The 22,466-nt window shown below is 38.8% G+C and overlaps 1 protein-coding gene across 1 annotated transcript; it reads right to left on the reverse strand.

Annotated features, from left to right (window-relative positions):
* Positions 1-1,926: 1,926 nt before the first annotated feature.
* Positions 1,927-21,963, reverse strand: MLYCD (malonyl-CoA decarboxylase). The gene is made up of 5 exons (XM_032195694.1): positions 21,460-21,963; positions 14,494-14,606; positions 12,789-12,945; positions 12,192-12,341; positions 1,927-2,855 (listed from the first exon to the last, which is right to left on the reverse strand). The coding sequence occupies exons 1-5, from the start codon at positions 21,868-21,870 to the stop codon at positions 2,322-2,324; spliced, it is 1,365 nt and encodes a 454-aa protein (XP_032051585.1). The 5' UTR covers positions 21,871-21,963; the 3' UTR covers positions 1,927-2,321.
* Positions 21,964-22,466: the final 503 nt, after the last annotated feature.

The raw sequence follows: 22,466 nt of genomic DNA on the forward strand, positions 1-22,466 counted from the left end.
AGGACGAAGCCATCTTCTGACCATCACTCAGAACAAAAGTGTTGACAGAACATCGGAACATGCTGCCCAAGGGGCTTGTGCAGTCTCCTTCCCTGGAGACTTTCAAAACCTGCCGCGATGCATTCCTGTGTGCATGACTTAACCCCTACAGTTCTATGATTCTGTGATTTAGGTGTTCCTGCTCCAGCAGGAGAATTGGACTGGATGATCTTTCAAGGTCCCTTCCAATCTCTAATGTTCTGTGATATTCTGTGATTGTGTTATTCTGTGAAAAGTAGCACATCCTGTGTGCACTTTTTTTCAAAGTCTCTTACTAAAAATTTCCCATTCTTCAACTGTTTTAAACCTTAGGCCTTAGTTCCCCAGCTCTCAAAAACACAATGAAGGCAACCTGGAATGTAATTGTCACTTCTGATGACCAGCTGCTGCATAAAAATGTCTTCCACCCCCTCCCCCCCCCTCAAGAGAGTAACAGGCAGGGGGATATACCCTTTCCTTTAATCGGTACTGTGAAATCTACCATGAACACAAGCTAGTTAGCCTGACTTTTCTCTGGTTAGAAAATATTTATAAATAAGGTCCATGTAACGGTTACCAGTCCAAAGAATGGGATTTTTCTCTAATAATGAATATTTTAAAAAAAATTGCAAAACCGATTATATAATGTTATTTTAGGAGAAAGGCCAATTTCTCTTAGTGAAGAAACTTACAGCTTTCTTCACTCCTGTTTTCATACAAGAGCAGGGACTCTACCACTTTCAATTCCCCTGTATAATTCTTCTCCCAAAAACAGGAACAAGATTTGACCATAAACGGAAGAAATTGGGAATTATATGACAGCATCAAACTGTGCTAAGATGGTCTTACTTCTCTGGTGATACTATTATCGACAAAAGGTGTTAAGTAAATCAAGGTACACAATGAAATACAAAACACATGATTTAATGAGAAATCTTATTTTATTGGTTTACACATCACGCCTACCTCTTCATTAAAAAAGCTCTTTATCAAGTCTTTTATTTGAACACTTCCTTCTTGCTCATTATATTTTAGCAGACTAAAGTGCAATTATAATATTACATACCTGCTTCCCTGAGAAGACCTGATTTTCAAGAACATTAATACAAGGCTTTTCTATGCTCCCAACAAAGCAGAATCAGTGAGATTTTTAGTGAGTTTGAAAAAAGTAGTAAGATGTTTTATGTAAGGGTTTGATGTAGAAAAAAGCAATGGTATTATTGAAATAAAATTGTAGACTACTGTTCTGCTAATATGTTTCACCCAAAAATTACTTTCATACAGTGCTACTTTCCAGGTGCTTTGGTACTGATTTATTTATGGTAGTGGTGTAACAGAGAAACACAGCTCTTTTTGAAGCTGTGGTTTAGTGTTGTGGTTTAACCTGGCAGGCAGCTGGGCACCACGCAGGTGGTCACTCACTCTCCCTAGAGTTTTTTTTTTTAACCTTTCTTACCCAGAAAGGTAAAAGTGCAAGAACTCATGGATTGAAATAAAGACAGTTTACCAGGTAAAGCAAAAGCCACAAGCAAAGCAAACCAAAGAATTCATTCATTGCTTCTCATCAGCAGGCAGCTGTTCAGCCATGTCCAGGAAAGCAGGGCTCATTGCATGTAAAGGTTTCTTGGGAAGATGAACGCCATTGCTCTGAACATCGCCTCCTCTTCCTCCTTTACCCCAGCTTTTACTGCCGAGCATGCCGCCATATGGCACGGAATAGCCCTCTGGACATGCTGGGTCTCCTGTCTTGGCTGTGTCCCCTCCCAGCTCCTTGTGCACCCCCAGCCTCCTCACTGGCTTTACAGCACAGGGAGCAGAAGAGCCTTGACTCTGGGTAGGCACTGCTCTGCAACAACTAAAACCATTGGTGTGTTATCACCACTATTTTCATCAAAAATCCAAGGCACCAGATCATACGAGCCTCTGTGAAGAAAATTAACTCTATCCCCACCAAAAGCATGACATTTATACAGCTTTATCATCAACAGAATAATGGTATTGCTGTAATATTTCCCATACAAGTTACCGTTGTCTTGAAACTGACTGAGAATTTAGTCACCCTTTAATACACACCTCCAATTCATTTGTACATAACAGATGTCTAAAACTCAGTGACTAAACCACAACAAACCAGACTTTGAATATATGACAATGTAAATAAAACAACTGATAATTTAAATAATTTTGCATCCTGCTGTGCTGACTAAATTTGTTTTATAAAGGATATTCTCATGTAAATACGGACACTGTATACTTTAAAGCTCTTCATAGGTGAGGATACCTGTTCTTAGTTCTTTTAGTACTTAGAGCTTGCTATTTTGCTGGAACTGAGACACCAAGGAAAGAACCTGTTCTGAGGCTTTAATGTGTTTTGTCCCTAGATACGCCGCACTATTGCTGGCTGTATCCTCTAAGAAATATCGGTAGTTTACCATCATGCCACAAGAAGCTGTAATGCCCCGAGGACTCATGTCTCCCATCCAGTTTATCCGCCACAACTCAGCGCCATTCTGAAGATGAAAGTTAGCTACCGGATTAAGAGCATAGCCACGATGTTTCTCTCCATACAAATACCAGGCACACAATCTCATAAGTGGCGAATGCAGTGCTTTGACTAATGTTTCTGATTTCACCCATTCACTGTTAGATAAGAGCTTTTTTAGAGTTTCAGTAGTAGAGTCCTCCGTGATCTCAGAGATTTCTTGGCGTTCTGATTCTGTAAAAAGTTCATTTCTTCCCAGTTCTTTTGTTTGTGAGGAGAGGAGACCAAGAAGCCATTTCATGAATCCAGGGATAGGCGACAGAGAAGAAAAAGCTTTTATCTGAGGAAGGTCTTTCTACAGACAAAAGGAGAAAAAAAAACTCATGAGTTTTGTACTGACTCACAATTAGAAGTTTGAGTAAAGATGAAGGATTCTGAGAATTAACTGATACACATAGACCAAAAGGGGGGGGGGGGGGGAAGTCTATCACACTGACAGTAACAGGTAAGTGACTAAAAAGCATTTGGAGTGCTAAGAAACTTTAACACTGACTGAATTACAGTCCGCACACGCCATCTATTTAGAAGTACTTACATAGCACTTACCAAACCTTTCTTCTGGCGTATAATTTTATAGGCAGAAATAAACAAATGCAATCATCCATAAGGATGTTACTCAGAGGAAAAAGATTTAAAAACAAGTAAATCAACATGGAAGTTGTCAAAACCTTTTCAATAATTTACTTTTTATGTTTAAAAAATGAAAGACGGTTCATGATTTCAGACCATGAGGAAACCAGTAGAGGTATGATGTTTGGTTTTTTGTTGTTGTTTTGGTGGGTTTGTGTTTTTTGTTGTGTTTTTTATGAAATAACTCTTTCCTGAAGTTTTGGAAGAGGTTCTTTATACATGCCAGCTACCTTTCATGTTATTCATTCTATGTTTGTTTTGAGGCACAATAGCAAAGAATAGAGCAGGTTGTTAAACTCACTCTTACTTGGTTTTAACAAAATTGACATCAAAACTCAAACCTGTTCAAGGAGCAGGGGGACAAGGAACGGAGGTAAGCCGCTGATGAGGTGGAACAACCACTGTGTTTTAATTACTATTCATAAAGGAGGCAGTGGTAAGAACAGAGACATTTATCAGCATTATAGAAGCATCTTAATGTCAATGGAAAATTGTCTTTAAATGACTACAAACTACATTTTGTTCTACTTTAAGCATTTCCCAGATAACCATTAAAAAGTCATCATCACTTAGACGCTATCTTACGCTAGCAAATGTTAATGGCATGCATGCTGCTACAGCGCCTGAATTGCACCTGCACTGCTGCAGCCTCAGGTACTGCTGTGCTCCGCAAACTGCTGCTGTCTGTGGTCTGTTTCGTGAGGATACAGGAGCCAGGGAAAGCAGACATGCCATATTCCCATTACAAGTTGCAGCACTAAGCCATGCAACGTTTCTAATAGCTTCAATAATTGAAATAATACTCAGCTGGTTATTTACATCTTTTTTTCCTTTCGACATGGAGCTTCCCAAATAGCATACTGCTATTCTGCTGGCTTCCAGCGCCATGATACATCCAGTCATCTCAGACCTACTACCATCTCCTCACTTTTGTGATACACAACTGCATAAACTGAATAACCTTACCACCTCCCCTCATCAGAAGTTCATTAAATAGTACACAAATACATAAGGCAAAGAATTATTTGGGGACCAGACAGGAACAAGATCAGGAGATAGAAGTTACAAAGAAACATCCCATTTCATCTCCTTGGAGAACTGGATAAAGCAAAAAGCAAATTATTTAATAAAACACTCATTTCTGTATCATATTGAACAAAACAAGCATTTCTGTAATCAGAGAGCCCAGGAGATCCTGGCTGGGTCATATTCCCAACAACTACAGTCAGAGTGCAATATTACTGAGGCGTTGATCTCTGACTTTTTCAAGTCTCCACTCAAGGACACTATAATATTTTATTTTAAGAGTCATTCTGAAGCATGTGTTTGTAGCAAGATTCATGCAGTACAACTACAAGGTTTCACTGCATTTGGATTTCATAGAAGAAAAAGCATTCTTTGGAAACTGATGGAAACATGTCTGTGGAAGGTAATTTCTAGTGATATCTTAGCACCTCTTTCCACAATTTTTAAAAATATAGCATTTATAAAAAAAACATTTTATTAGGGTTGTGTAATTTCTTACAGCAAACCACGGCCACTTAAGACATGAATACAGTGAATATGTTTTAATTAAAAAAATGTCCCTTGGAGTAGACAGTTCAACATTTTCAGGAAAGTTTCCCCCCCCTTTTTTTTTTTTCCCTGATTATATTATTTCATCCTATAAAAACTGCCTTTGAGAACACATGGCTTAGGTTTTTCATGCATTCTTCACAGTTGTTTGGGGTTAAAACCTGAGAGAGGAAGATGGAAAGTACTGTTGAAATTGAGGAAGCTGAAATTATTCTTTCAGGTTAAAAGGAAAAAAACTGACTGGACTGGAAAAAAAATGCTGCTTACCAGAAAGTGGAATCTGAAAGTCTTCTGCACCACCACTATGAAAGCACAGTATTTGAAAATACTGTTTTGGTAGTGAACTAAAACTAATGGCTCTTCACACAACATCCCCCGTGCTTACATAGGCTAAAAATTCTGAGCTCCTCTTAGTTTGCAGAGGTAAGACGGTAACACACCATCCACTATGACAAAACAAGTGGATAGTTTCTTCCCATATCTGTGTCTTAATACTAACCGCTGCAACGTTCCTAATTAAGGAAGGAAAATGACAGGACTTGTGATGTTGACTGCTCTTTATTTATCATTCACTTCCAGGAGTGACCTGCTCACCAAGCCCAACCCAAAAATATTTATCAGAAAGTTGGTAGCTCCTGCTCTATTAATAAATACAAAATGGATTTATTTATTTAACTTCTTAGGACAGATAAGACATAGGAAAGTGACCCCATTTTGAAGCTATAGTACAGACTATTACATATCTGATAAATTCTTGAGTGTAGGAGCTTATCTTAGCCGGCCACTTCTTGTAAAAATAAATAGATGCAGTGAAGTGTGCACATTTATGTTGTTACTAAATTGATGTGCTAGTTTTTAAAGACTATTGGTGGAGATCCATTAATGTTTATTTTCTTGTCAGAAACCCACACACCATTAAGAAGCAGCTGCTCATTTTGTTTTGGAGTGGATTTTTCGTTTTGACCGTCTTTTAGTTTTGGGGCTTTTTTTTTTTTTTTTTAATTGCAGAAGCGTGCAGATTTCTCCTATTATCTAAAACTCATCTGAAACTGTCTTGCACTCTGAAAGCTGTAGTCCAAGGTCACATTTTTCATCAATGAAAGCAAAGTCTGTTTTGGAAATCATAATCTCCCCAGGTCACCTAGATCAAATTAAGGTAGCAATTATCAACAGTCCAACCAGAAAGCTAAAATCTGCCACCAATTGTTAAGCATTCTATTGAGTCACATAGTAGCTATCAGTTTTCTCCCCCAAATGCCACAGGCTATAAAATTCTAAGCAGTTTTCTCAAAGGCTCCACCAGTTATCAGTGTCTGTCATCTGCGGACTGAATTGCTATGATGTACCTTCTGCAGAGCCGCAGACCACTTAGATTGGCTATAAACACATTCTGAATTAAATGTCTGTTAATGAGAAATCTATCTGTCTGCTCTTTTGCCAGCACCTATCAGCTTGCTAGAAAGGCATCTGCCTGCTTGTTTTCCAGCATCAGCACCCACTTTTTTTTTCTTTAAACTAGTTTTCTGAGATTGTTTCAGAATTCATTTCCAGGAGCAACACAAGCTTAAATATAAGAAATGGAAGAGATTATTTATGCTGTCTGCTCCCTGCTCTATATACATCGGTATAACCAGCAATGAACATGTAGCCTACTCTCAGATCTGTACAGGGAGAACTGGGACTAAAGTAGCATCAGCAGATGAATGAATTCATCCCACTGCTTGCCCCAAAATAATCCAAAAAAGCACATACTTGGACAACAACAGAAATGTGTTTACAAAACCCTTCTAAATTACTTGTGTAACAAACTTTCATCAAGCAACTAACAAAAAAAACCCACCAAACACCATATTTAGAGCAGCACGCTATCGCCCAGGATTTCCTTTGTTCATGACACAAGCTCCTTCCCTGAGGCCCTGTTATTCTCCCTGTTATATCCCTCCCTTTTACCCAATTACATTACGATACCTGTGGCAGATCGTAATGTACCAATACCTGTACCAAATTGTAATGGCTATGCAGAGATTAAGGATTCAACCTACTGACTGTGCGCATATAAAGAGATGAAACTGAGGACCCATTTCTGTGACTCAACTTCACACATCCTCCAGCTGCTTAAGTTACTGCAAGACTCCAAGGGAGGCTGTTGGCATCTATGCAGAACCGCAGACTAACTGAGTTTAACACCAAGGGTTGTAATCCTCACCAGAGCCTCTACTGCTGCACTTTCCCTAACAGTCCTAATAAAAAATCATTTGCAAGAAATATTTTCATGAGGCAAGCTGTGATAGACAGTCTTTGAAGGTAAGCAGTGCTACCCAATATAAGTTAGCAGTCTATGTAACTGGTTCATGAGAATTAGCAAGAAGATTTCTAAAAATTAAGGTCTAAATTGCCTGCTAATGAGATTTTCTTTTAAGGAATCTGGACATGTTATTTTATTTCTAGACATAACTTTATAGTGCAGATACCATCTAGTTCAATGTCTCAGTACAGTTTTCAAGAGTCTTCCCAAATGAAGGTTTCACTGGAGAGGGGGAAAGAATGGCTATTAGCATGTTTCTAACTTAGCTTATGTCTTTTTCTGATCTAGTGATACACATTCATGACATGCCTGATTCAGAGTTTTCCTTATGAGGAATGACAGCTGAGAATTCAGTTTTGAGGTTACAAAGACATTTACAAGTGGAAGTGTCAGAGCAGGTTAAGCTAAGGCAAAGTCAGATAAAGGATTTTTACTAGAGGGTAAGAAAAAGTTTTAAAAGTTTGTATTGTTTTGGGAAAGTTTGAATCAAGTAACATTCTGAAAATCAAAGGTCCACAAAAGTTAATTCAAACAAATAGAAAATTACATAAGTGTATTAAGCATCAACTACTCCTGTACAATGAACAACAAAATCCTCAAGTCCTTCAAATGCTCTCTGCAAAGTATTTTTTAATCCGTTAATTTAAAGACAGTCTCAACATATGTAACCTGCAACACCTGAACGTTTAGCAGTGCTCTACGGAGAGATTTGTTTATTGCAAAGCAATGCAAAGGTAATAGAAAAAAATATTTTCCTACCAGAGACTTTTTTTTTTTTTTTTTTTTTTTTTTACAAAGGCAGCTGCAAGCTTAATGAGATGTAATTTCTGATACTAACAATTTTTTTTTTTTTTGCTGAGAGTACATTGTTTCAGCTGCTGTCAACAAGTCAACTCAGCACTACTGTGGTATCATTTGTGCCTTCTCAAGTAAATGACTATTATGCTGCTGCAAAGAATTATGTTCAATCTGAACATACACAACCTTGGGAAGTCCTTTACTTAGACCTGACCAGAGAGAAAGAGTGCACATGCATGCAATTTAATGCACTGAAGTGGGACTTCCAGAGAAGGGTAAAACAGGCTGCCAAGAGCAGTACCGATCGCGTGCCCTGCCTTTGCCTTGAACCTAACTGCAGTGTAAGTATTTCACAATATAAGTATTTTGAAGCTGAAATGCACACAGCATCTCTCCTCTGAAAGGAGGAGTCTGCCAAGGCAAGAGTCACCACATCTACAATGAAAACTGAATGAGTAAACATCACAGAAGTACATTAAATAATTTCTCACCCCAAACACTGATAACAACAGCATGAGAACTTAGAGTCACTTCACAGATGGGAAATAGGTAATTGGAAATGGTTCTCACAGATTTCAAGACAACAAATTCAGGAACTATGCTCTGGAATGAAGAGGAGGATAGAATTGGGAAGATAAGAAAAAAATATCAAAGAACTGAAAAAAACTATAGAAAACCATATCCATCATGGATAAACAGTCCCGGATTATCCTTCCTCTCTCTAGCTCTGTTCAGCCCTATAATGGCACCCCAAAAAGATGAGGAATGGTGTAGATGAGATATGTGGTGGTTGTTACTGATGTATAACAGCCTTTAACTTGGCCGTTCATTAAAATCACTGTACATTTTCAATAAATTGGGGCTTTAAGCCCTTTTTAACTCACAAGTTATAGAAGAACCAAAATAACGACATTTCCACATGCTTACAAGTGGTACTTCAAGCAGTTTGGGATTAAATTCTTTTCACTCCAGACCTCACAAAAATTATACAGCTTGCCATCTACCTACAAGAAGAGGTCCTTTGCTGTCCAAGCTTTACACCGTTGTCATAAAATACTACCAAATAAAAAGATTCCTGGAAAAAGGCATGAAATGTATTGTAACTTTAGACTTCTATATACACTTTCTTCATATCCATTCAGCAGAGAAATAGATCTGCAGTGGATATGAGGTGAAGCTATCTATCTGTTCTGCCCACCTCAAAGTAAGCCAAAACCATGCTTTGATTTTGAATCAGAAATGTGCCGAAGAGTCAGGGAAAAAAAAAAAGTCTTTTCTTGTGCTATGCTCCCATCATTACTATTATTAAATTAGCCATAGTAACTAGATGGGCTTTTGATTTTGTAAGACCAGAAAGAGTGTATGTCTGTTCAAAAAAAAAAAAAAAATCAATTATCTCAAACTACAAGGTGCAGGTTAAAGTAACATTATATGAAGTTGCTCGGAAGGCAAAGTGACTGATGAGTGCCATACTTTTAATTCACAATGCAGAACAAAACTTGGATGTACAATAATACCTTATTTTGACAGTTGCTATTCAAAAAGAGTGACTGGTATCTGGCTAAATAAACCTAATAATGTGTATACAAAGACGGATCTCATCACCGTGGGATTTAAAATATTAACTCACCTTCTACATCTGAATTCCTACATGTAAATAAGCATTGCTTTGCACTTCATTTTTCTGTATGCATTGCTTTGCATACATGTCTTACACGCTGTTAATGGCCACAACAAATTACTGATTTTTTTTCCCCAGGTTAGTGTCAAAACTACTTTTTTTTTTCTTCACTTATTACACAGAATGTTATTTGTTTATGAAATGTGACTCAAGAGTAACAGGCGTAAGACCAGAAATTCCAAACAAGGAATGGGACACAACAGTGCTGGTTATTTTATGCCTTAAGAAGATTCAGTAGAAAAAAAAGGGCTGAAGATGCAAAGTGAATGCGGATTATATGCATAAAAATTCATAATGTCAATGTAGTATAAATGTGCTTGATAACAAACAATAAAACACTACACAGAAACTTCATTTATTACAACATGAATCTTATGATAAGCAAGAAGGTAACAAAAAATACTAAAATCTTTATCTTTCAAATGTACTCCAATCAAAAAAAGAGACAGACGCTTCCTATGCTGATTGAAAATTCTATTGCTATATGGTTCAAAAAAACATGAACAGTGAGGGAAAATCCTCTAACTCCCTCCTAAACATCAGTTTGACTGTTACTGCAGTCTCACACTTCTGAAGGACATTGGTGGCTAGCCAAGAGGTAAGAGTGGGTAGAGGTGACTTATTGTCCAGATGCGAAATCTGCAAGGCCATTAATATTTTTAGAAGTAAGCCAAGATTGGGAGGATGAAATTTAACTTCAAAAGGTCTGACCTAAAAGGAAAAGCCTGACCTGTAAATACAAGCTGGTTTTGGCAGATTATTAAAGCCTACGTCAAATTGTACAATCAGATCAGGCCTCCTGAAATACTGGCCTGCGCTCAACTTCATAAATTTTCACCTGCACTCAGCCTGATCATTTCAGGTTGACTGAAGGATGAAGAAGAGTATCTGGCCTTGTTCTGAAGAGATGAGGAGATTAAGATTTCTAGCAACACACAACCAACTGTCAGTTTTTGTACTCCCAGATAGAATAAACTATATCTATGCAGCACAGAATAGCATTGGGAATAGGAATGAGAAATAAGAGCACAGATAATGACAGTTGTTCCTGAATCACAAGAGAACAGCCTGATCCAGTTTTTAAAGGTATCTCAACCATTCTGTTTTCTACTCATTGTGTATTTGATGAACAATGAAGGAGGGCTGTATTTTACGGTGCTGAAGTGTAGAAACTTTTGTCTTAATTACGAATAAGAAAACAATTCTTCTGTTAGACAAATCAAATTTCAGAACTTGGATCTATGTTATCAAAGCATGGTTTGTCCATTTTCCTTTGTAACCCACTCATAATTCTTCCAGTGTTGTAAGCAATTTAGTGATGGACAAATACATTGTCAATGGGGTTATTTTATGAGAGCAACTCAATTATCCAGAAATTATTTTTCAGATGTGAAAGTAGGTAACTGCATGAATTTATTCCAATTTCCCCTCAGTCAAGATCAGACAGATGGCACAGCCTAATTATACCTGGACTATTGCACTTTAGACAATTAATTTAAAAGCCATTTTGAAAGCAAGAAGCAACAAAATTCAGCCAAAATATCCATTAAAAAAAAAACTTCAGGGCAGCCAGCTATGATTCAGTACTTGACTAATCAATCATTTTGTAGTAGTAGAAATTTGGTGCATCCAATTTTGAGTTATTTTTGTAAACAGAACTGAAGTTCTAAATCATAGACAATTTTCCAGGCATCATTACTAATCCACAAGTTGGAACACTGAAAACAAACACAGGCATTGACCATTACTTTGAAGTGGTATCCATGTTAATAATTTAATACTTAAAGACTGTTAAATGAAATAATGGACTTAAAACAGAAATCTGACTGTCTCTTTCACAGCACTCTGTATAAATGAATTTTCATTCTTTTCTCCTGTTACTTGAAAGAAGGCTCTACAAGGAGGCCTAAAACTGTGAACAACAGACCCTACAGCACACCACAATATTCTATACATTCATAGATTTTCATAAAGTAACTGATTCCTGTAACTTTCAAGCACTGAAGACATCTTCCTATATTATAAGAAATGTCTAATATGAAAAAAGATATTTCTTTACTCAGACATTTTTTACCAGGCAAACGTGAACATTATATATAACTGGCAGCAAATCAGTGTAACAAACAGGAAAAATAATTCATTTATGTAATGAAGTATTACTGCTACTGGAGCAGCCATTAGATTTCAAACAATAAACAATCAGGTACTCTGAAAAGAGAAAATGTTGATCAAGGCCCTGTTAACACATGCTGAAGAGGAAGGCTCCTGTTTAGCATGTGTTAACAATATCCCACTCGCTCAACTGTGGGACAATAATGAATCTGATAATATACACATCAAACTAAAGCTAAATTAGAGATACGTTCAACAGAAAAGCACTAACTTGATTTTTAAGCACCTGTCCAACTGGAACGAGCATATGTCAACCAAGTGTCTACACTATCTACCTCTGGCTGACATCCACCAATCGCAGAAAATGTTCTTCCAACTCTTTCTACTTTTTCAAAAGCTGATCTGGTAAGAAGTTGAAAGTGCAGTAGACCTGGCAGTTCCCCACATTGATAAACGTGAGGAAATGGAAACTACAACAGAGACATAAGGGGAGTACGTTGGCCAAATGTTATGTTACGTGCCACACCTACCTGCAGCTCCTTTACGACCTGTTTGATGAGGTGATTGCCAAGTTCTACACCTTGCAGTCCTTGCTGAGCCAAACTGATTGAGTAGAAAATTGCTGTTGTGATTTTGTCTGCATCTTCTGTTTCTAATGATTCCACATCTTTTACTATGGACTGGGAAATGAAAATGAAAACAAAAAATTAGTTGTAGTTATTACTCTAATTATAGTGAGGGGACCTCTCTTTTAACTTTCAAATGCATTAACACATTTTCCCGCTGTTTAATTCATTATTCTCTGTGAAAAACAACAAAAATCTAATCAAAAAGTATTAAGAAGAGCTACTTATCCATTAGGAAGTGCAGAAAATAACTGTAATGGGGTTTAAAATTTTCAGAAGCATTTGTAACTGCTTTGAAGTTTTAATCTCATTTACTGTCATTTCTTAATTTCTTATCTTATTCTTCTTGCGATTGAAGAAAGCTCCAAAATTTTCTGAGTACCCCTGTCATTTTTAAAAGGAAAACCAACTCTCTCAACTCTTTAAAAAAATGAAACAAACCCAAGGCATACATTGTAATTTGAGCACTTTGCTGCGTACTGAATATATCAGTGACTGTACCTGGATGCTGCTGGAGATATCACTGGTTAAAGCAACATGCAAGATTATCAGTGGTTCTCCTGGGATTGCACAGTGAGAAAAAAAGTAGCATCTTCTATACGGCCCAACTCGGCGCTTCAAATCAACCCAGTTTCTAACAGGATGCACAGCTTCAGAACTCAATGAGGGAAAAGAAAAAAAAGTGTTTTTTTGTTTTGTTCTTTTTCATTTACAAACGTCCACTGCCAATCCTACAAGCTCAGTACTTTTCCCCACTGATATCAGCAACACAATTCTCAAACCAAAAAAGGAGAATCAGGCTGCAATTCAAAAAAGTATAATCCATCACCAAACTGTGACAAAGTCAACTGTAAAAGCCTACTGCATACCAAGGCTTTCTACCTCTCTCAGGGATATGCTCATTATGAAATTTCATTTGCACCTTCTATTTGGTGTAGAATACCTGATTCAGATGACTAAGTCATTGAGTAAGTCTGAACACACTTCTGAGGAATTAGCTTTCCCAAACTACAAAGGAGAGATATGATCATCCTTGTAGAATACTTCAAAATTTTCACAAAAAAGGTGAGAAAAGGATTTCCACTAGCAACACTGTCTAGCATACAACTTTAAAAGTTCAGCTTGATGCATATCTTAGTGCATTTCTGCTCTTCTACTTCAACCTACTCTAAAATGTATTCATCACTAATATACCACCCATATAGTGTCACTTGCTTTTAAAAGTATTCAGATATTACTCCAGGGTGTTTTGTAAATTGTTATTTTGAATATTTATGTAGTGTACTGGGCAGATACAGGAATGCAACATCTTTTACTTCAGTAGGTTTTAGTAAGCTAGCCAAATGCTTTAATATATCTTGACAAACAATATATACACCTAGATGAAATTAAATTTCTACTAGCACTCCCACAGCCACACCTTCAAACAATCATTCAAAAGATTCTTTTCTCTACGATATTTGAAAGTCTAGCATGTTTGCCAAAATACCCAGAAGATTAAGTGACATATTACAAATTCTTTTTATTTGGAAAAAATCAGCTTGCATAAGACCTATTTTCTTTGCCTCATCAACATTTTAGTCACGTATTTCCACAAATTTCTTTAGGGATTTTTTTTTCTTTAAGATTTTAATATGACAAAATGCCATACAATTTAAATTTTATTCAATCATCTCCAACTTCATCACTACAATTTTGAGTATTAGACAGAAGGTCAAGAATAAATGCTGTAGATCTGCTTTGGCAGGGAGGTTGGATCCAATGATCTTGAGGTCCCTTCCAACCCCTACAATTCTGTGATCCTGTGTGAATGCTTATTAAAATAATAAACATAATGGTCTTCACATAGAGTTTACAATCAATTCTGCACACCTCACCAGTTCCAACCAGGAAACCAACTCTGGGAGTGTGGTAGAGAAGGTAACCGAGAAGGATGAAAGGAAATTCATTTACTAGAAATGACAGCTGTCTACACATGCAGCATGTCTGCTGAAAGACTGTAGTGTGGGACAATAGATCCCCTTCACTGTTTAATTCAATCTTTCTAAGTGTGCTCTTAAGTGCATTAAATGCAACTACTCCTTAATTATTCTTTGCCTATGGCAAAGTATTGAAGAAGCAGTTATCTTGAAAATAGTGGATCTCTACAGTTAGATGCATTTCATCACCACTTCACTCACGAGCCTTAGGAACCTTTAGCACTTACTCGCTAATTTTCTGGAGCACTTCACAAGGTGATTGCCACGTGACCCGTTCCAAATTTAGGAATCCTGTTGAAAACCACTCTGAAAGCATGTTCTTCAGAACACCACTCATTTCCTGCACACAGAAGAAAGATGGACATATTTGCTAAGTAAGCTAGGTATAGCATACAAATGCAAATAAAAACAACCTTAATTACTTCAAACTACATCTTTGGGAAGTTCAAGGAAAACAACAATGCATCTATTTGATGAAAGACCTAACAGCTCAGCTTTTCTCACACAGGACTAAAACAATGACTGTTTACAGACAGAATGAATTTAACATCGGTAGTAAACTGCAGATAGGAAAATGGAAGATAACACAAAACAACATAGATAAAAAGCAATCAATAAACGCAAGTGTTTGAGTAGTCTTGACGATAAAGCAGGAGTTGCACCGGTGCTCAGATGCATTAGTTTAAATATTATGGAACAAGTTTTAGGAAATTTGATGAAAATAAGGATTTTAAATTCAAGAAATTTTTCTACCTGTGAATCTCTTCCGAGTATTCAAGTAGCTCATGCCTTAGGAAGATTACTGCACTAAATCCAACAGTACTGCAGCTGCACGTGCCCGCCCACTCAGGATAATGAAACAGAAAAATGCATACCTCTGACAATGATGTAGCTAAAACCATAGGCTTTACGGAATTTTTAACATCTATATAAATGTGAAAAATTTTGAGGAAGAAAAGCAAAAGGAGCAAAAAAAAAAAAAAAAAGACTACAGAACTCAGAAATCACAACAGACTTGAAACAGTGTGATACTGAATTAAAGCCAACTCTAATACCAAATACTTTCAAAAGCATTCATCATCATAATGAATTTTATATTCTCTACTAATTTCCTACTGCCTACATTATTAAAGACTTTCTGTCTAAAATTCTTTATTTGAGTTTAGAAAGTATTCTTGAAGTCAGCACAGCATGAATATTCCTTAGAGAGATTCTAAAAGCTTGGTTTTCCTTTATTTTTGCTTTGCATATAGGACACAGTGTGATACCAGCACCACCTTACCAGCAGCCTGAGCAGAACTGTAGGCTTACCTGAAACTAACTTAATAAATTAATTCTTCGTTGGTCTTGCTCAGGAGAGCTGCCTTTAAGTTACCTAATAGACTAGCTAGATGTGCCGAAAGTCTTCTGTCAAACTCTACTTCCACCTGTGCTTGTATCACAAGGCAACATATGCTAATAAATGAATAAAAAAGTTAATAAAAAAAAGCTTTCCTTGCTTTTCTTTTGAAAGCTCTGAAGGCTTTCAAAAATAACCGTAAATCATATTAGTCAAATATCTCTTGGTGTAGTGACCACCTCCACATATTTCAGGATTATTGGTGGTCTTTTTGTTTGGTTTGCTTTTTTTTTTTTTTTGGTCAGGACACAATGTAAGCCAGAAAAAAATGAGCTACAGTTGTAGGAACTGGGGTCAAACCATCAGATTCCTGTGGCTCTCCCATCATCCATCTGTTTTTTGGAGAAGCAGCGCCACTTCCAGCTGCAGGCTAGCAGCTAGGAGGGAAAGCTGCTGATGGCTGCGCTCCCACCAGTCAGTTTGAACGCACTGCTCCGCATCTACTGGCACTGCCACGGCTCAGATGGCAATGAGTGGCTTGGGAGGAGGCCAGTTATACTACGGGGAGACTGGTACAAGTGGAAAAGGCAGAAATCTGATGCATTTTGCCTCTTTGAAGCGGGTACAGGTTTAGCAAGTGCACTCCACATGATGGACATAATGTTGCCCAGCTGAACTAAAAGTTGCTTTCCAAGATGCAGAACGTATTATTGAGCTGCTTTAGGTCCAAGGTAATGCTGGTATAAAAGCCATGCAACTGTAACAAAGAAAGTGAAGCAGATGTGCTTTTGGTAATGATTTTGGCAGACAGGAGTATTGTTTATGGGCAATTGTAGCTCAATTCAAATAATCTGTCACTTGTAAATAATAATGTTTCATACAATAACAGGGCTGCACGCAGGCCAAAGAATTGTGCATACTGACAAAAATTCTTTGCGTAGAGAAACACAACATACTCTGCAGGATCCAAAACTCAGTTTAATTCAAGTCATTTTGAGCAAAATACTGAGTTGTGTTTAACATTATAACATAGACTAAGTCACTGAAAGGTTCAATTCAAATAGCATTCTCAAGAAAGGTTCTGCCTTTCCATAAATGTAGTTGTAAATAAATTATTTTAATTTCAGAGGAATTTCTAGCCATAAGATTATTGGCACAGTTTCATTAAAAAAATAAAAATCACACATTTATTATTTAGCAGCTCAATTTTGAATGTGAGCAACAAGACAGATTAGTATTAAAAATTACCAGCTATACTTTGGTTTCTAATAGCTGTGTACAATAAATTGTGATTTTGCTACAGGGCAGCAAAACGCAGACTTCCTGATCTTCACATCAGGTCCGTATTTATTGGGGAACAGATGGGAAAATTTATGAAAAAGTTATTTTTTTTTTAATTAAGAAAACCTGCTTTTGATGAGGAAACTATTTCTTCCATTTCCCTCTCTAACTACCAAAACAAAATATCCCTTACAATAAAAATTCATATTCACATATGAACAAATAAATGCAATATGAAGCAGTAGGAACAAGCGCTCCATGCAGATTGGAAAGACTGCTCAGTTACTATCAGTTGCTGGTCAGCTGTCTCACGTTTTATATTGCTTGATATCGTAATCTTTTATTATTATTTTAATTTTTCCCCTTTTGGGCATCATTTTTGCTCAATTACACAATAATTAAAGTGTACACAAGCATTTTCAAGTGACTTTATTACCTGTATATGTTATTTACTGTACTCTACTGAATATTAATGCTTTATCAACTAATATCTAACAGCCCAAGCTGTTTCTGCATTGATATGCTTTGAGGAAATACAAAAATGTTTTACATTCACACCACAGTAATGGGTAATCCTTGTTTTAATAGTTTTTTACTTTGTGGTTTGAAAGGCCTAAGACCATCTACGAAATATTTTAGACTGGGCAAAACCAAAACCCCACTAGGCCATATAACACATTCTATGATTTCCATCCAGCATCATGGAGATTCATTTAATTTTATTTCCACATTTTGTTTTCAATGCAGATACAAACACACAAATTATAGAACTGTTACTGCAACATTGCCTTTAAGTATGCTAGAATTTAAATCAAATCCACAGTAACTGAAAGGCTAGAGATGCCTTTTGATAGGTAAATACCAAACACTTTGTTTTTTTCCAATGGAAAAACTTTTAAATTTTGGTTGTTTCTCTAGATAAGGGCTGCTTAGATCTTTAAAGGAAACTGCTTCAATATTCAGAGTGAACATTGCTGCCCTTGTCAAGGAGAATAGTTATTTCAAGTCAATACAACTGTATGAAATACATACGTATAAATACATCTTTTTGTGGATGTACCTAGGTAAAACACCTATTGCCACAAATATCTCCTCTCCCCAGATAGTCACGTACAGCTTACTTACCAAAAAATTTGCCCTTAAAGTCCAATTTCTCCACAAATATTTAAAACCATTTTCCCTGATTATATGTAGTGTTCAAACCTTTGAGACACTTAAAAAAAAATAATAATTCAAGAAAATACATAGCTTTAGATCCTTGTATTTATGAGTGGCTGCTATGAGGGGAAAAAAATCAAAACAATTATGGCACTTGTTCCGTTTTTCTAGTAGACAAACATGAGAACCACAGTATTGAAAATACATCTTAACTACTGCTTAATTATGGAACCAGGCTTATTAATAATAATTATTTTTCCATTATTTCTTGCCAGCAACTTGAACTTTCAACTGACTTTTTCCTAAATCATATAGAAAGATGAAGAAAATTCTAAATGTGATAGATCACTGTTTGTTACCAAGAATGTTGTTATGAATTCTTCACCAGGGCCTATATTTCAAATGCCAAAACTGAGAAAGCAAGCAAAATATAAAAACCACCTCTCAGTAGGAAAGAGCTGGGGCAGAAAAAGAAGTAATGTAGCTGGGAGCGTGCTGCACTGCAATATGGAGTGCTACACTCAAACAAGAGGGTTTCAGCAAATTTCATTCAGAGCAAAGTAAGGACGAGTCATCAGAAAATTAACTTGGGTATCAAAACACCAGAAAACGTGCCCAGCCTTTGGTGGAAGGAAGGTTAAGAGATGAAAAGAACATGAGAAAGGGAAAAATTTCAACCAGCAGCATGAAAAACAATTGTGGCCAGCTACACTGTAATTTAACTTTTCAAACAGCACCTCCTGACACTACTGGTTACAATGACCATTTCCAAAAACATTATCCATAAGGCCTATGATAGTAACAACGGAGCCATACGCTTAACAGAAAAGAAAACCCACCTCTGGGATGTCATGATTTTTTTTCCCCTTTCAATGTATCTTCTACATATTTTTGGTGGACTCCTTAGAGAAGAGGCTGCACAGCTTCAAAAATACAGTTTTCTGCTAATTTTTGCTATCTGATTATTAACAACTCATCACCTTTTAAACATCCACAGAAAGACACTGTCATAACTTGTCACTGGAAGTACCAATAATTTTCTCTGTCTTGCTCTAGTTGACTGTTTTGCCTTATAATAATGAACTTAAACATGAACTGAACTCTGCTTACAGCACGTGCCTTTTCTTTGCACAGCCTACCATTTTAAGCATTTCCAACGCATTGTTCAGAGTTTATATTAAGGATCTATGGAGGTCTTCCAGTAAGGCAGTCACCATTCTTCTCCATTTCTTATAAATGAGCCTTTCTAACCCAATTTGCTTTACACTGGATCCTGACAGATACGACACTCACAGAATTTTTCTATGACTTCTGATTTAATGGACACTCTTAATACAGTTCAGTGACCTCAGTGCTTTGAGGCTTTCACAACTCTAATAATGAGACGCAATTTGGAGAGCAGAGCAGCAATGCACATATCACACACTACATAAAATCAGAGTAAGTTAAGCAAATGTATTTCTTCGATTAAGTTTAGTTGATGTTTAAGGTAAAGAATGATTTATGAAACAGGCAACTGAAAGCTTTATGAAGGTGTCTGTACTCAGGAGTAAAAAGACGACTAAAAGACAACACTAGACTAGAAGACAACACTGCCCTAATTTGCAGAGCTTCATCTATTTTGTTAATGATTCAAGAACGATGACATTAATGGAGAAAAAATTGTCAGGTATTTTGCATCTTCTTGGTCTAAAAGTATATTTTAAGAAATTTAGATTGATGAGAGTTCATCACATGTAGTGATGATACTGCAGGATTTACTACCCATCCCCAATTCCAGAGCTTCTCTGTAATTTTTTTTCATCTCTTTCTTGTACTTAGGGAATCCAGTCAAGAGCCGCTCTAAAACGGTCCACTAAAAGATCACAAGATACATCTTGTATCATGAGAACCCTTCTCTACTCAAGACTTAAACGTTTTATTAAATAGAAAAAAAAACAACAATCCCCACTTCAAAAATGGCCTGAATATTGTGCCGTATCGATTTCTCTATTCTTGACATTTAACCTCAGAACAGGTAATACAGTAACTCACACCTACATCTTGAGATGTCCACATAAATACGCACGCCCTCACACAACTTCTTGATAACCCACTTGAGCTGATCACCTGCCAGTAAGCAGCTCCATCACAGAGACGGTCAGAACTTCCCGCGGGCTGGGAAGTAACCTCTAGTAGCCTTAATAGCCTCTAGTTATTCCGATGGTTGCTTGTAATAGAAGCAAGTAGATTTTAAAGGCCGAGCAAGACATTCAATTCAGAAGCAAGTCCTAACTTTTCCCAGACAACCTAGCAAGAAGAGCTGAGTTAACACATAGCTTCACATCTGGGTTTTCACATAAAACAAATTAGACTAACACAAATGAAACTCCAAACTGAAAAGAAGCAGAATCTGGAGTAAATTCTCATAGCCAAAAGGGTCGCAAACAAACAAACAGGCACACCAATTCTAGCTTAAGCTTTCCTGGCTACACGTTACTTACCGCCACCTCTCACTTTAGCCTACATTACATTTGAAAAATAAATCTTACCAACAAGTGCAAAAAGAGACTGCAAGAACAGATTTAGTGAACTATGCACGCTCATACATGTATGACAACACCAAACTGTTCAAAAATGTTTTGAGAAGAACCCTTTTATTGAAGCTTCGGTTTTGCAGACAACGTTCTCCTACTTTCAAATGTGTTTAGCTTGTTTCTGACATAACGTATTATTTGCTGCACAGGCGTTCATATGTTTTACGCATTTCTATTTTGCAAATTCAGTCTGGTTTTACCAAGTTTTAGTCAGTACATGTGGCCAACTCATTGTCTTTCTTCCAGAGAGAATCTTCATTGCCTTCATGACGTCCTGTCACTGCCTGGCACCGCTGGCTGCTACGTTGCTCCTTCTTCCATGCTCACAACACCTTGCTGCACCATATAATCATGGCGGATGTTCCACCTCACCCATTTTCTACACAGTGCTGAACAGAGCCATGATACAACTCCTTTCTCCTGTTGATATCCTTCAACATTAGTGCGGCTCAGCTGCTATGTCACTTGCGGCCCTATACTGGGCTCAGAAGTCACCTCACTTCTGCGGTGTCTGGTGCAGCATGACACTGCCTGGCAGTTTTAACATCAGCCACATTGTGTCATGCTGTGGCAGCCTGGCCTTTCCTCCAGTGCCCTAATGCTAGCCCACAGGAGCTCACAGCCAGGTTCCCACTGGAGAGGCCGTTACTTCACACCACCAGCCACTCCCTTCCTTCCAGGCTGAGCTGTGTGAGCAAATCCAGCTCCTGCTGGTGCCATGGCTTTCGGGAAGGAGCTTTGCTCTGTTACACAGTGAACTGGGATCACAGGACTCCCCACACCACATCCCCTCAAGCCTTCCCCCGACTCATTTTGGGGAACCCCGGCCCTGCCCTCACCTTGACGTGAGGCCCATCCACCGCCTTCGCCGCCAGCCCCTCCACCAGGTCGCCCCTCAGCTCCACCAGGAAGCGCAGCCCGCCCTCCAGGCGCCCCAGGTGCTGGAAGAGCGCCCGGTAGCGGGGGGTGAGGTAATAGCGGAGCCGGTCCTCGGCCTGCAGCAGGGCCCCCTGCTCCCTCTCCTGCTCCCGGGCCTGCAGCACCTTGGCGCTGAACTCCGCCACCCGGCCGTGATCGGCGCCGAAGTCGCGGGCCAGGCAGCCGAGCAGCTCGGCCCTGCGCGGCCCGGCCTCCAGCCCGCGGTAATACCGCACGAACTCGGCGCTGCGCCGCTCCGCCGGCGGCGGCGCCTTCTCCTTGGTCTCGTAAGGCGGCAGCAGCGGCACGGAGCGGCTCAGCAGCTCCTCCATGCTTGCGCCTCCACGCTCAGAGACGGAGCCCGCCGAGGACTGGCCCCGCCACGGCCCGGCCGCCCTCAAAACCCGTCGGAGGCTCCGCGGCACCGCCCAGGGCCCGAGGCGGGGTCCGAGGCGGCTCAGGCCGCGCCGCAGCCCGCGCATCGCCGCTCCCTGCACGGCCGCCGCCGGGGCCAGGCCGCGGCACCGCCCACGGAGCAGCGTCGGGCGCGCTGCTTGGCTGGCGTCGCGGGCTCCGCCAATCGGAGGCGAGAAGGAGAAGGGCAGGAGAGTGTGGCAAGTGTGGAGGGGCGCTGCAGCCGCCATTTTGAGAGTGGCGCACAAGCGAGCGGTGTTCCTCTTCGAGAGGTGTTCTGTGGCTCGCTGCGCAAAGCAATTCTCTGCCTCCTTTTTTCACTAAAAGGGTGGTGAGGCACTGGAACAGGTTGCCCAGAGGATGTGGCTGCCCCATCCCTGGAGGTGTTCAAGGCCAGGCTGGATGTGGTCTTGGCCAACCTGAGCCACTGCCTGTGGCAGGGGCTTGGAGTCAGTGGATGTTTGAGGCCTCTTCCAACCCAAGCCATTCTATGATTCTACCCTTCACTGTACAG

Source organism: Aythya fuligula, chromosome 12 (assembly GCF_009819795.1).
Source record: "Aythya fuligula isolate bAytFul2 chromosome 12, bAytFul2.pri, whole genome shotgun sequence".
In the NCBI taxonomy this organism is placed as follows: domain Eukaryota; kingdom Metazoa; phylum Chordata; class Aves; order Anseriformes; family Anatidae; genus Aythya; species Aythya fuligula.

Excerpts from the sequence above, each read along its gene's own strand:
- MLYCD (XM_032195694.1), bottom strand. The coding sequence starts at position 21,870 with ATGGAGGAGCTGCTGAGCCGCTCCGTGCCGCTGCTGCCGCCTTACGAG. Across the intron at positions 14,607-21,459 it reads TGGATGGGCCTCACGTCAAG|GAAATGAGTGGTGTTCTGAA; the intron begins GTGAGGGCAGGG and ends TTCTGTGTGCAG. Across the intron at positions 2,856-12,191 it reads AGGTCGTAAAGGAGCTGCAG|AAAGACCTTCCTCAGATAAA; the intron begins GTAGGTGTGGCA and ends TTTTGTCTGTAG.